The sequence below is a fragment of the Schistocerca nitens genome, chromosome 3, assembly GCF_023898315.1.
Source record: "Schistocerca nitens isolate TAMUIC-IGC-003100 chromosome 3, iqSchNite1.1, whole genome shotgun sequence".
In the NCBI taxonomy this organism is placed as follows: Eukaryota; Metazoa; Arthropoda; class Insecta; order Orthoptera; family Acrididae; genus Schistocerca; species Schistocerca nitens.
In genome coordinates this window covers 829,853,851-829,867,110 of record NC_064616.1, presented here as the reverse complement: position 1 = coordinate 829,867,110, position 13,260 = coordinate 829,853,851, and the positions used below count along the sequence as shown (strand labels likewise).

The 13,260-nt window shown below is 40.9% G+C and overlaps 1 protein-coding gene across 7 annotated transcripts in view; it reads right to left on the bottom strand.

Moving 5' to 3' along the window:
- Positions 1-13,260, bottom strand: part of LOC126248848 (uncharacterized) — a 292,144-nt gene that overhangs the window by 53,646 nt on the left and 225,238 nt on the right. The window contains exon 8 of one of the 7 annotated variants that reach the window (XM_049950275.1): positions 7,486-8,109. The exons of 5 other annotated variants lie outside the window; for them this stretch is intronic. In XM_049950275.1, coding sequence (XP_049806232.1) covers positions 8,006-8,109 — 104 coding nt within the window. In that variant the 3' untranslated portion in view covers positions 7,486-8,005. Of the gene's footprint in view, positions 1-7,485; positions 8,110-13,260 lie in introns of those variants that run through there. One more of the 7 variants, XR_007545549.1, reaches the window with a different exon arrangement.

Here is a 13,260-nt window from a genome sequence, read left to right as displayed (position 1 = left end):
CGAACTGTAATCGGCAAAGCTGTCCTGCCAATCACATTACACAGCAGGACCATCTGCTCTCGCTCTCTCTCTCTCTCTTCTGTTCTGAGCTGCTGCCTAGAGCAGACACTAAATGGCTGAGTTTCTTTACATTAGCAATTTCTCCTTCTCCTTCTAAATGGATCTTTGGCTACTGGAAATATCTTCTCTCGGCCGCCCTGGAAATCCTCACTATGTAGTCCCCATGAACAAATAAACTGAAGCAGTTTCTTTTCCTACACTTGAATACTGTACATTAATTACAAGCCCACACGACTTGCTAATTCTGACTACACCCCCAAGTGGGCTGTACAGAAGGATAACCACCTCTTAAATGTTATTCAGCATGAAATTTCATTAAAGGGGCAAGTCATGGAAACAACCACATACAAAAAGTTAGTAAACTATAAATCTGATTATGGTGGCATCATTTCTTGATTAGACACTTTTCTACTTTTTGATTTAAATTTAGTCAGTGGATTAACTGAGAATCTCAGGGAATTAGTACATTAATAACATCTACAAAGTGACCAACAACCCGAGTTACAATGAAAATTCCAGACAGTAGACTTCAATTTCATTTAAATTTAAGGCCATTATCAACATTCAATCTGAAGTAGATACATATCCAACACAAAAACTTGTGAAATCTATGACAGAACTGTCAGAAGATCAATTTTTTCTCAAAAATAGATTTAGCTGAGGTATATTTGTAACTTCCATTTCATGAGGATTTCTGCCATTTGTGGTAAATAGCACCTCTTTTGGAATATCCTAACATAAGAAGAACCCTCTGAAAAATTGTTTGTATTCCTCTAGAATGTCTAGGATTAAGTGGTTAGAATAATGTGTGGGGTTCATAGTTGCACATCTTGTAGGCATCTTTTTAAAAGATTGTGAATTCTTACAACAGCCTCACAATATATCTACTCACTAATGAAATTTGTTCTCAACAACATGGACCAGTTTAAAAACAACAGTGATATTCATGATTATAATACCAGAAAAAATAAAGACTTACACTATCCTTTGCTCAACCTATCTTTGTCACAGAAAGGGGTAAAATATGCTCTTATAAAATTTTTTGACAAATTACCAGATGAAATAAGGTGTCTGACAGACAGCAGTAATAGCTTCAAAAATAAATTGAAATTATATCTCCTTGACAACTCCTTCTATACCATAGATGAATTCTTGAACAGGAATAAATAAATCTATAAATATAGTATATGCATTTTGTGCCATTTACGGGAATGGGGTAAATAATAGAAATGTTAATCTTTAAGTCTATATATATATATATATATATATATATATATATATATATGAATTCTTGAACAGGAATAAATAAATCTATAAATATAGTATATGCATTTTGTGCCATTTACGGGAATGGGGTAAATAATAGAAATATTAATCTTTAAGTCTATATATATATATATATATATATATAGACTTAAAGATTAATATTTCTATTATTTACCCCATTCCCGTAAATGGCACAAAATGCATATACTATATTTATAGATTTATTTATTCCTGTTCAAGAATTCATCTATGGTATAGAAGGAGTTGTCAAGGAGATATAATTTCAATTTATTTTTGAAGCTATTACTGCTGTCTGTCAGACACCTTATTTCATCTGGTAATTTGTCAAAAAATTTTATAAGAGCATATTTTACCCCTTTCTGTGACAAAGATAGGTTGAGCAAAGGATAGTGTAAGTCTTTATTTTTTCTGGTATTATAATCATGAATATCACTGTTGTTTTTAAACTGGTCCATGTTATTGAGAACAAATTTCATTAGTGAGTAGATATATTGTGAGGCTGTTGTAAGAATTCACAATCTTTTAAAAATATATATATATATATATATATATATATATATATATATATATATATATATATATATATATATTGTTTCACATGTGCATTTCTTGTGCACTTGACACGTTCCCCAATGGCTACCGTACCATGCGATTGATCAACGGAACATGCAACCAACTAACTAACTAACTCACCAGCCAGGTGCTGTCATTTATGAAAGACATATTTCAACAATGTACCTTGTGGTCATCTTTGAGGGATACCTGCAGAATGAGCATCTTTGCTAGACCACACCTCCTTTTACACTCATATTGTGCCTTCCCTCACTATCTGGCCTCACAAGACATTGGGTGGAGTGGCGTAGGGCATGATTGCTGAATGCTGGGCACAAGCTACTGTCCCTCAGTGCTTTTGCCACCCATGTCATGTGACAAATTCTCTCTCACCTGACGCTATGACTGGAGGTGGCTGAGTGCTGGGTCCAACAAGACTGAGAGTAAAGCCATTACCTCCACTGATTAGCCCATTGCCCTCTGATATCTCAACAGTTCCTATTTCGTTGAGCCCTCTCTAGCTATACAGTGTTCTGCAACTGCTGATTTTGTTGGCTGCTTGAGTACAGTGTCTCTCTTGCGTTCCTGGCACCATTCTTAGACTGTCTGCACACTTAACCCAATGTATGCCTCACCACATTTGCATGGAATACAAATAGATGCACAGTTTATGGAGCCCAAAGTTATCTTTCACCTTACCTAATTGAGAATGTATTTTCAGAGATAGAAAACAAATTTGATGTTACATCACACTATTATTTTGACAATTTTGTTCGATACTTTGCCGGTGTACAGCAGGATTGCACTGTCATGGCCATCAGTAACCCAAGAACCTGAAGGACCTACAGTCCCTTTTGGGCAAGGCATCTTTTATGCTCAGTTCATTCCATACACACATCTGCCATTCTATTGACAGGATTCACCAGAAGGACATCAAATCTGTACAGCTTGCGGACTGTCAACAGGCTTTTCTATCCCCCAAGCAGTGTTTGTCATCTGCTGCCTGTCTGGCTTCTTTTACTGTCAGTGAACTGTTAATCCGGGCCACTGATGAGTCCCAGTATGGCACTGGTGCTCGCCTGTCACAATGGAACCCAGATAGAACTGAGCAGCCATCACTTAAGCATCAAATACACTTTTAGCAGCACAATATAACTATTCACAGGTGGAAAAGATAAGCTATAGCAGTTGCAAGTGGGTCGCAATCCAGAGTACGATTGACGGGACGCTCTCATTTTTGCATCTGATGATACCTTGGAGCTGGCATTGTAGCCACAGTTGTCAATCTGCATTTCAGCAAAATCGTTTACAGATTTTGAGAAAGCTTTTGGCAATGTCGACTGAAACATACTCTGAAATTCTGAAGGTAGAGGGGTAAAATACAGGGAGCAAAAGGTTATATCAACTTATACTGAAACCAGACAGCAGTTATGAGCCAAGAGCCATGAAAAGGGAGTAGAGGTTCAGATGGAAGTGAGACAGGATTGTAGCCTTTCCCCGATATTGTTCAATCTGTACACTGAGCAAGCAGTAAATGAAAGCAAAGAAAAATTTGTAGAAGAAATTAAAAGTTCAGAGAGAAGGAAGAAAAGCTCTTGAGGTTTACCTACGACATTGTAATTCTGTCAGGGGCAGAAAAGGCCTTGGAAGAGTAGTTGAATGGAATAGACAAGTGTCTCAAGAGTATGTTGTATGATGAACAAAAGCAAAACAAGGGTAATGGATTGTAGTCAAATTAGATCAGGCATTAGATTAGGAAATGAGGCACTACAAGCAGCAGACGAGTTTTGCTATTTTGGCAGTAAAATAACTGCTGGTAGCCAAAGTAGAGAGGATTTAAAATGCAGACTTGCAACTGCAAGAAAAGCATTTCTGAAGGTATCTGTCTGGAGTGTTGACTTGTATGGAAGTGAAATATGGACGATAAACAGTTTAGACAAGAAGAAAATGGAAGCTTTTGCAATGTGCTGTTAGAGGATAATGCTGGAGATTAGATAGATAGATCACATAACTAACGAGGAAGTATTGAACATAATTTGGGACACAAGAAATTTGTGGCAAAACTTGATGAAAAGAAGCGATCGGTTGACAGGACACATTCTGAAGCAGGCTTTGGCAAAGCGTCACGTTTACTGAACAGCCTTTGATTGCAATGTATTGAACATCTTGCATAGGCTTGTGTGTATGTGTAGGAGAGGGGGATGGGAATTGTAGAGGGAGACCAAGAGAGAAATACAGAAAGCAGGTTCAGAAGGATGTAGGTTACAGTAGTTACTCGAAGGTGAAGAGGCCTGCACAGGACAGATTAGTGTGGAGAGTAGAATCAAACCAATCATCAGACTGAGACCACAAGAACAACACATTTGTCCTTATACATGACCAACTCAGTGTTGTCAAGGGGACTCCATGCTTTCCATGGAGTAGCAAGGCTGTCTAGTGCTCACCCCCTCGGCGTTGCATCCTTGCATACTCCGGCTGCTGCATGGGTTGTGCTGTGGTACGTCTCATATGCAGGCTTTGGCAAAGCGTCACGTTTACTGAACAGCCTTTGATTGCAATGTATTGAACATCTTGCATAGGCTTGTGTGACCTGTCCAGTGTACTAGGCTCTGCAACCACATAAGTTTTCCTCTTGGCCAGTCCCAGAGCACCCTTGGCACACAGTTCACATCAACGCTGAGGGGACCTTTTCCGAATGTATGTGGTTGTTGGTAGTGGAGGTTTTGTCCACTTTCCTGTATGTTGCCAAACTGTCTTTCACGATAACAGCAACTACTGATGCAATGTCAGTCATTTTTGCTATTGAGGGCTCTCCCTGGATCCTCATATCCGATCATAGTCAACAATTTGTGTCATTGGAACAAGAGGATTTTTGCATTTCCAACTATATCTAGCATCTGATTACCACCTTGTTTCACCAGGCTTCTAACTCTAACTCAGAGGTGGAGCACTTCGTGCAAAATTCAAGACTCAAATGACAAAGTCTGTGGCTGCCTCATCCTGTAACAATGTACTGCCTAGTTTTCTAGATATGTACCTGGCAATGTCAGTTAATGATAACAGTCTGGCAGACATTTGCATGCTTCTAGCCCTGGAGTCTCTTTGATCTGTTGGACCCTGAGCCACATGCCCCAGACTGTCATGGCCTGTCACATTTTATTCATGGGCCTTTACGACTCATCTTTTGGCTGGCAGCAGGGGTGGCTTCCTGGTGTAAAGGTAGGCCAGAATGGTCAGAATTTATTTGTAGTGGATGTCGGCTGCAAGCAGCTGGCACGTCATTCTTATCAGGTACATCTGCGAGCCACTGAACCCACAGTGCTCCTTTCTGTGCGCCAGCTCTGTGACAGGGTTTGTCGCAGTGTTCTCCCAGTAGCAGGCTCCCAACTGTGGTAGCACGCACACCCCCACTGCGGCTTTGCCATCTTACTTTCACCAGCAGAACACGGTATTAGCAGTGATTGTTCCCCAAATCCTGATGACGAGGCCGCGTACTTGGAACTGGCACTTTCCTTTGCCCACTGATGAGCCCTAGGCCCTGATGATTCTGGCACACCAGTCATTATGTCAGCACCAGCAATATTCCACCATTCCAGTGGGGTCAGCTGCATCTGCATTACCAAATTTGTTGATGGACCCACTGCCGAGGAATCTCATGCCCTCTCTGCTTTTTACAATGGAAGCCGTGGCAAACATCTGGCCGTTTTTGCCTCCATTTGGCCTTTTCAGGGGAGATGGATTTAGTCTACCTCCTAGCAGACATTGATGTGGATGCAGGTGAGCTTGCATGGGGCCCGCTGCAGAATGGTGTAGCATGCTGCCACAGATGGCACGCATGGATTGTTGCACACGCAGAACTGCTGACCCAGGTATTTACTTGCTGGCAGCAATAGGTCAGGCCCATTAGCTTTTACCCTGACATCAACCAACTTTGACCTGGCCTTTGCTTTGGTTTCAAAAACTAGCTGTTTAGTCATTCGCATTGGCCATAATTTTGTACTTTACCCTGTGCTCATTTCTAAGCGGTGTTTGAACTCTCCATCCCCCCCCCCCCTCTTTTCTCGATTGTCCCCCATGATGTGTTTGTTTTTCTCTTCTGGGGACAGCTCTTTGGTTTCTGTAGTCAAGCTACTGCCAGCTAGAGTAGTTACATTTGTGCTGAAATGACAGTCTTGCAACACTGTTATGCTGAGCACATACACAACAAGAGCTTTCTCTTTGAAATCCTCCATGAATGGGTTGCCACAAAAATTGACATGGAGTACGCCATAGCAATGCCATCTGTTTGTCCATGACTGTTGCCACTGAAGTGAATGATTGTGGATGTGAAGACAAATTCGAAGCGGTTCTCCTCTCCATCTCCATCTCCATACATACTCCGCAAGCCACCAGGCAGTGCATAGTGGAAGGTATCTGTACCTCTACTAGTCGTTTCCTTTCCTGTTCCACTCGAGGATAGTGCGAGAAAAAAATGACTGTCTATATGCCTCTGTATGAACCCTAATTTCTCGTATTTCATCTTTGTGGTCCTTACGCAAAATGTATGTTGGCAGCAGCAGGATCGTTATGCAGTCAGCTTCATATTTTCTCAATAGTGGTCCTCCCTTCCTTCCAAGGATTCCCATTTGAGATCCCAAAGCATTTCTGTAACACTTGTATGTTGTTCATATCTACCAGTCACAACTCTATCAGCCCACCTCTGAATTGCTTCAATGTCTTCCTTTAACCCGAGCTGGTGTGGATCCCAGACACTCAAGTAGTACTCAAGAATACGTCATACTAGCATTCTATATGCAGTCTCCACTACACATAAACCACACCTTCCTAAAATTCTTCCAATAAACAGAAGCTGACCATTTGGCTTCCCTAACACAATCCTCACATGCTTGTTTCATTTCTCATTGCTTTGCAACGTTATACCAAGATATATAAATGATGTGAATGTGTCAAGGAGGACACTACCAATGCTGTATCCAAAAATTATGTGCTTGTTTTTCCTACTCATCTGCATTAACTTACATTTTTCTACAGTTAGAGCAAGCTAACAGTCATCCCCCCAATTTTGTCTACTTCATCTTGTATCCTCTTACAGCCACTTGATTTCAATATCGTCCCATACACCATAGCATCTTCAGCAAATAATCATAGATTGCTGTCTATCCTGTCTGTCATTTTATTTATGTATACAGAAAATAATAGCAGTCCTATTATACTTCACTGGGGCACTCCTGACGATTTTGACGAACATGCGCCATTGATGACAACATACTGGGTTCTAATAAAAATTAAGAAGTCTGGGTAACTATTCTGTATGCTGGTATCTTCGTTAACAGTCTGCACGGGGAAACCATGTCAAGTACTTTCTGGAAATCTATGACTATGAAATCTGCCTGTTCCCTTCATCCATAGTTCCCAGTATATCATGTGAGGAAAGAGCAAGCTGAATTTCACACGAGTTATGCTTTCTAAAACAGTGTTGATTCATGGAAATAAGCTTTTCATTCTCTACAAAATTTATTATATTCAAATTCAGAACAGATCAGTCGTTGTGGTGCTGAATTTCTCCCTCCTCAGCCTGAGGGAATCAGAAAGTGGCACTCTAGTGAAGAAGGAGACCACATCAAACACCACAACAAGGTCCTGGTATGAAGTCAACATCCTTGCAGCCACGGAATGAGATGTACTGAACTCCTGATGTGGTGCTGACATTTACTGACACAGGGGCTCTATACAAGACATTTGACCAGGTATGTAGGAGTGTCTGTGTTGCTTACAATAGACTGTAGAGGAATGTCTCATTTCGTTAATGTTTTATGTTTTTTAAGCCAAAGAGCCTTGGCGGTGCAGCAGCCTGTGGTCAAATTTTTTCAATGGTTTCCTTTCGCAGGACTGGTGTAGAAGCTCTACCATCCTCCCTTTCACTCGATTGGTCAAGTTTCCTTTTAATTTCATGTACACTGAAAGCTTGATTAAGTTGTACATTTTGTGCCTGTATTCTGACAGAGAAAATAGTACAGTGGCATTTTCTTTGTCTGCAGGTAAAGTGACTGAGGATATTTCTGTAGGTCTCGAATGTCAGCTCTTTCCATTTTTGTAATGTTTGTCCTCAGTGGAATGGCTGTGGTGAGTGTGCAGCATGCTTCATAGCAGATGTCTTCCACATCATCACTAGAAGGGTGAAAATTACTTGTTCTATACCACTGATGAAACCTGCAAAAGGTATAGCAGTAAAGGTATAGATCACACTGAAAAATTACACACCCACATTAATTTTACAGATTCACAATATTTCCAAACAATGTAACTCTTATCAAAGATCATTCTGAATGTGATTCAAATTTCATAACACTTCCATAAATTATGAAGAAAGGATATTTGATATGAACAGACAAGCTGCTCTGAAAAATCATTCAAAATGTTAAAATCATGTTTAAAATTGGCCCTCATCTTGCTACCTTCCTGTTAGACAAATTCTATCTTTTCAATAGATGGACTGCAGCACACTACTGATGCTACGGCTGGGTGGGATGGGAGGGAGGGAGGGGGAGGGGGGGGGGGGCAGGGGAAGCAACACTTAACAGCCAATAGTATTTGGCTCAAAAGCACCAAAACAGCCCAAACAACTACCCGAAAACAGAAAATGCAGCTCTTGTTATCTTTTATGGAGTGAGAACAGCTCATGTGTATCTTTAGTGAACCAAGTTAGATGCAAGATGCTGAATTCACATTTGGGTGGACGGCAGTACGAGTTCCTATCCAGCCATCAAAATTATGGTTTTATATTATTTCCCTGCATCTTTTAAGGCAAAAGGCCAGGATGGTTCCTCTGAAAAAGAACACAGCCAATTTTCTTCCCCAGCTTAAGCTTGTAATTAATCTCTAACAATGTTTCTATCGACAGAAACTTAAATCCTAAACTTCTTTCACAGCTCTGTTACACCTTCTAACTGATCGCAAATGGTTAATGGATGTATTCAGTGTCTGTGCCTGCTTACCTGCTCTTTAGCTGAGAGGTTACAACAATTGACACTCTCTGAAGCAATCATAACTACTTTATTCACTATCAACCAAATATCCACCTTCCTAATCCTGGTATTCCATCATGAATAAAGAGTAGCCAAGATCCAGAGTAGTGCTTTGTGTTCAAATAAATGAAAAATTATAAAACTAGCAGAATAATGCTCCTGCTGGAGTACAAAAAGGTGAATATGCTCCTGTTTAAAAGATTCTGACTTAAAAGTTAATTAGCAGCTACCTAATTCTACCTTCCTCAGTACCTTTAACAATTTTGGCATGCAAACATATTTGCACTCTTTTTAACATGCAACTCTCCTCTCACTCCCACAAGTTCCCCTAACTGTAACTCGCTCACACCCCTTGGTCCATTCCTGTAAGTCACTTATAAGCATCTACTCCCACTTGCCTATTCTCACTCATTTTTCAATTAATATCTTCAGCTTGTTTTCCCCCTACATTGTCACTATTGCCAGGGCTCCCCAGCATTGGAATAGCACTTCAGTGTTGGACATAATGGGAAATCCCTGTACCATAGGTGATCTTATAAACTAAACTAAACTCCATCCGAACAGGCCTTGGAAGGCCCAACAGTACTGACTGGCTGCCGTTGTCATCCTCAACCCACAAGCGTCACTGGATGTGGATATGGAGGGGCATGTGGTCAGCACACCGCTCTCCTGGCCATATGTCAGTTTACGAGACAGGAGCCGCTCCTCAGTTTGCTTCACAAGGGCTGAGTGCATCCTGCTCGCCAACAGCACTCAACAGACCGATGGTCACCCATCCAAGTGCTAGCCCAGCCCACCAGCGCTTAACTTCGGTGATTTTACGGAGACCTGTGTTACCACTGCAGCAAGGCTGACAGGTGATCTTATAGTTAAATTTTTCCAAGAGATATCTAAGTCTCATTTTTATCTATGATAATGATGGAAACAGAAGAAATGAATCACAATTTGTGCTCTGGTCAGGACTTGAACCCAGGTCTTCTTGCTTACCAGGCACATATGCTACCCATTACACCACCACAGTACTATGGTCAACATTGATGTACGAACTACCCAAGTCAAGTGCTCTCCCCAACACAAACTTCAATTCATATCTTCAGCTTATTTTCCCCCTATTTTCCTGGCAATAGTGACAACGCAGGGGGAAAATACGCTGAAGATATGAACTGAAGTTTGTGTTGGGGAGGGCATTCAATTTGGGTAGTTCGTGCAGCCATGTTGACTATAGTGCTGCGGTGGTGTAATGGTTAGCATTTCTGCCTAATAAGTATTCTCACTCATTTATTCAGCTCAACTCATTGACATTACATCTTTGTGTCTTTCTATCATAATGGTTAGCATTTCTGCCTAATAAGTATTCTCACTCACTTATTCAGCTCAGCTCACTGTCATTATCTCTTTCTGTCTCCTTCATCCTATCCTACTACTACTGTTACCTTTCACTGTCACTGTCTCCCTCTTGCTCTCTCTTACTGCTAATATCTCATTCATTCCTTTCCATTGCTGCTGAATCTTCTCACTGTCATTGCCGCTCTATTCTGCATTGTCATTGTTATGGACTGTGTCTGTCATTGTTGCTGGCTCTCACCTACTTCCCCTTTCTCCTTGTCTTTATTACTCTCCCACCAGTACTGTCTCTTTTACTCTTTTCCTAGCACTATTATTTCACTGTCAACTATGTTCCATGGCCACTGTGTCCCTCTCTTTTTCTCACACTGCCAATATCTCCTTTGCTGCTTCTGCACTACAACCACTGTTTACTATCTTCCAGTTTTTTTAACTTTCCTGTCTCTTTTCCACAGCTGTTGTCTCATCTCTCAGCTTAAAACAGTATGAATGTGTTCATGTGCCAAAACTTTTGAGAAAATTTTGAAAGGTGCTGGGGAAGGCAGAATGAGCCAGCTGGTACCCCAGCTTTCTGTCAAACTCTTTTAAACAGGAGCATATTTGCCTTTTTTTTGTGCTGCAACAGCAGAATTTTTCCACTGGTTCCCTTCATTTCCCTGCCACAGCACAGCATGTGACTCATACAAAATAAACTTTACAGGTCAGTAAAATGTTATTAGTGAAATTGAAATAATGCAAAACAAATTTTACAGACTCAATTTTACATACACAAAAATTTTTCAAGTGTTCTAGAATTACAACACTTTGTAAACTACATTTCAGCCTCACAACAAATTTTACATGCGTATTTTGTGTGTACATGTAGGGTAACTCTTGAACCTCTATATCTTGGAAACAGATAAAAATATCAAGAAAATTTTTAAGGTTGTTCGAGGTCGGGATCGATGCAACAAAATCAGGATGATATCACAGAAATTTCAGCCACTTTCTGTGCATAGCCATCTTGGAATCCGCAGTTCTGTTTTGGTATGAAAAAACAGTAAAAAAATTTTTTTTGGAGGGGGGGGGGGGGAGGAATTTTTAAGGAACTATCCATGAATTAATGGTGCCCCTATAAGCCCTTCAGGCCTACCATAAACCACATCAAATGCAAAAAGTATCAACTGATTTGCTCCATTTTCCTAAGCAGGAGGAAGTGTGTAACATTCATAATTTTGACCCTGTGCTGTAGGGTAGTGACACTAAGATGATCCTTCTGTTGGATATACAAATAGTCCCTTGCCCAAAAGCTATTGAAAACGCTTGACCCTACCTTTCTAGAACCAACAGAACATGAGCTATGAGTCCCAGAAGAATCCCATTTCTACGTGTGGTGTTTTGAAACATATTAAGTAGCCTTGATGATATCCTGCCCCCCCCCCCCCCCTTTTTTCATCCTGAATATCCTGTAGCTCAATCAGTTTGACATCAAAATTTGGTACAGAAGGGGAAAGGGAACTGTGGTAGCATACGCATACCATGCTGAGTGCATGTAACAATTATTACGTAGTACTCATTGTCACATGTTACCAATGAAGAATCTAGCAAAATTGCATGTGTAACGGTCAGGAAAGGAAAAGAACAAAGACTAGAGTTTTAACATCCCATCAACAATGAGGTCATCAGAGCTGGAGCACAAGCTGGAACTGGGGCAGGAAGGAAAAGGAAATCAGCTGTGTCCTTTTCAAAGGAACTGTCATTGAATCTGCCTTAAGCGATTTAGGGAATTCTTGGAAAATGTAAATCTGGATGGCCAGATGGAGGTTTGAATCATCATCCTCCTGGAGTTCCAAGGTCATTTTCTGGAAGCAAAATGGCTGGTAATTGTTGAAATTTCCTTTTGCAGTACCTATGATTCAATGGTCATTATCTACACTTTAGCCAACAATTTTATTATTGAAGTGAAACAATGAATGATTGTGATAGCTCACAACCCACGTCCACCTCATTGACCGAAATCTGCCAAAGAAAATGGTACCATCTACCTGACATCTCTACTATTCAACCACACTTTAAACAGAGAAACATAACTTTTACAATCAAATGAAGAAAGCACTAGGAATACCTCCTAAGTAGGTCAAGTCTCAAAGTTCACGAATCTCTGATAGTTACTCTCACACTTGATTACATCACAGGAGCAACCCTTTATTGATGCTGCCACAAATGCTGCTGCACCTTGTCTGGTTGTGAAACTTCTAACAGTGCCCACAGTGCTGAACGAGCTCCCAGTGCTGGGCCCTCACTTCCAGACAAACTCTCATACCTGACAACATCATCACACATTAAGCCTGACTGTTTCTATGGTCAAGGATGTAGATACAAAGTCAGCTCACATTAAAAATAAATTGCTGCAGTAGTGGTTCTGCCACTGTGGCCAGAGCTAGAGCAGCATGATCAGAACCAGCAACTGTTCACTACAAACTGCATCATACACAGGCAAAGCCTTGGGGTGTCAACAGGGACTGATTACAAACAAAGCCATTTCCTCCAGTTAGGAAGGGGTCTCCAACTCAGCCTTTTGAGGACCATACACTGCCTGCACAGTCCACCACCTCTGAAATATGAAAGGTCCACATTGTGACAACTCAAAGCCAGTTTTCTCAGCCAAGATATCTTCGACTATCTTTCCTCCTTCCTGACAATCCAATCACAGTCTGACTCACTACCATTCATATACTACAGTAAAGATGTGAGGGATATTGTCTCCCCACCAGATGAACACATGATGTCAGACTGTGAATCAGCCTACAGTCTCCAGATGGTTCTGGGCTCAGGGGTTTCTCAAACCTCACACCAGCTCTGTTTTCATCGGATCACATGGTCCACATTGGCAACTAAGCCAGGACCACAGCTTCACCTCAGCAGTTCTTGGTAGAGCATCTAGCAGCCCCACATGTGGCTTTCAACAGTGAACTATTATTTGCTGTTGTGGACTTGTTTATGCTCAGTACAT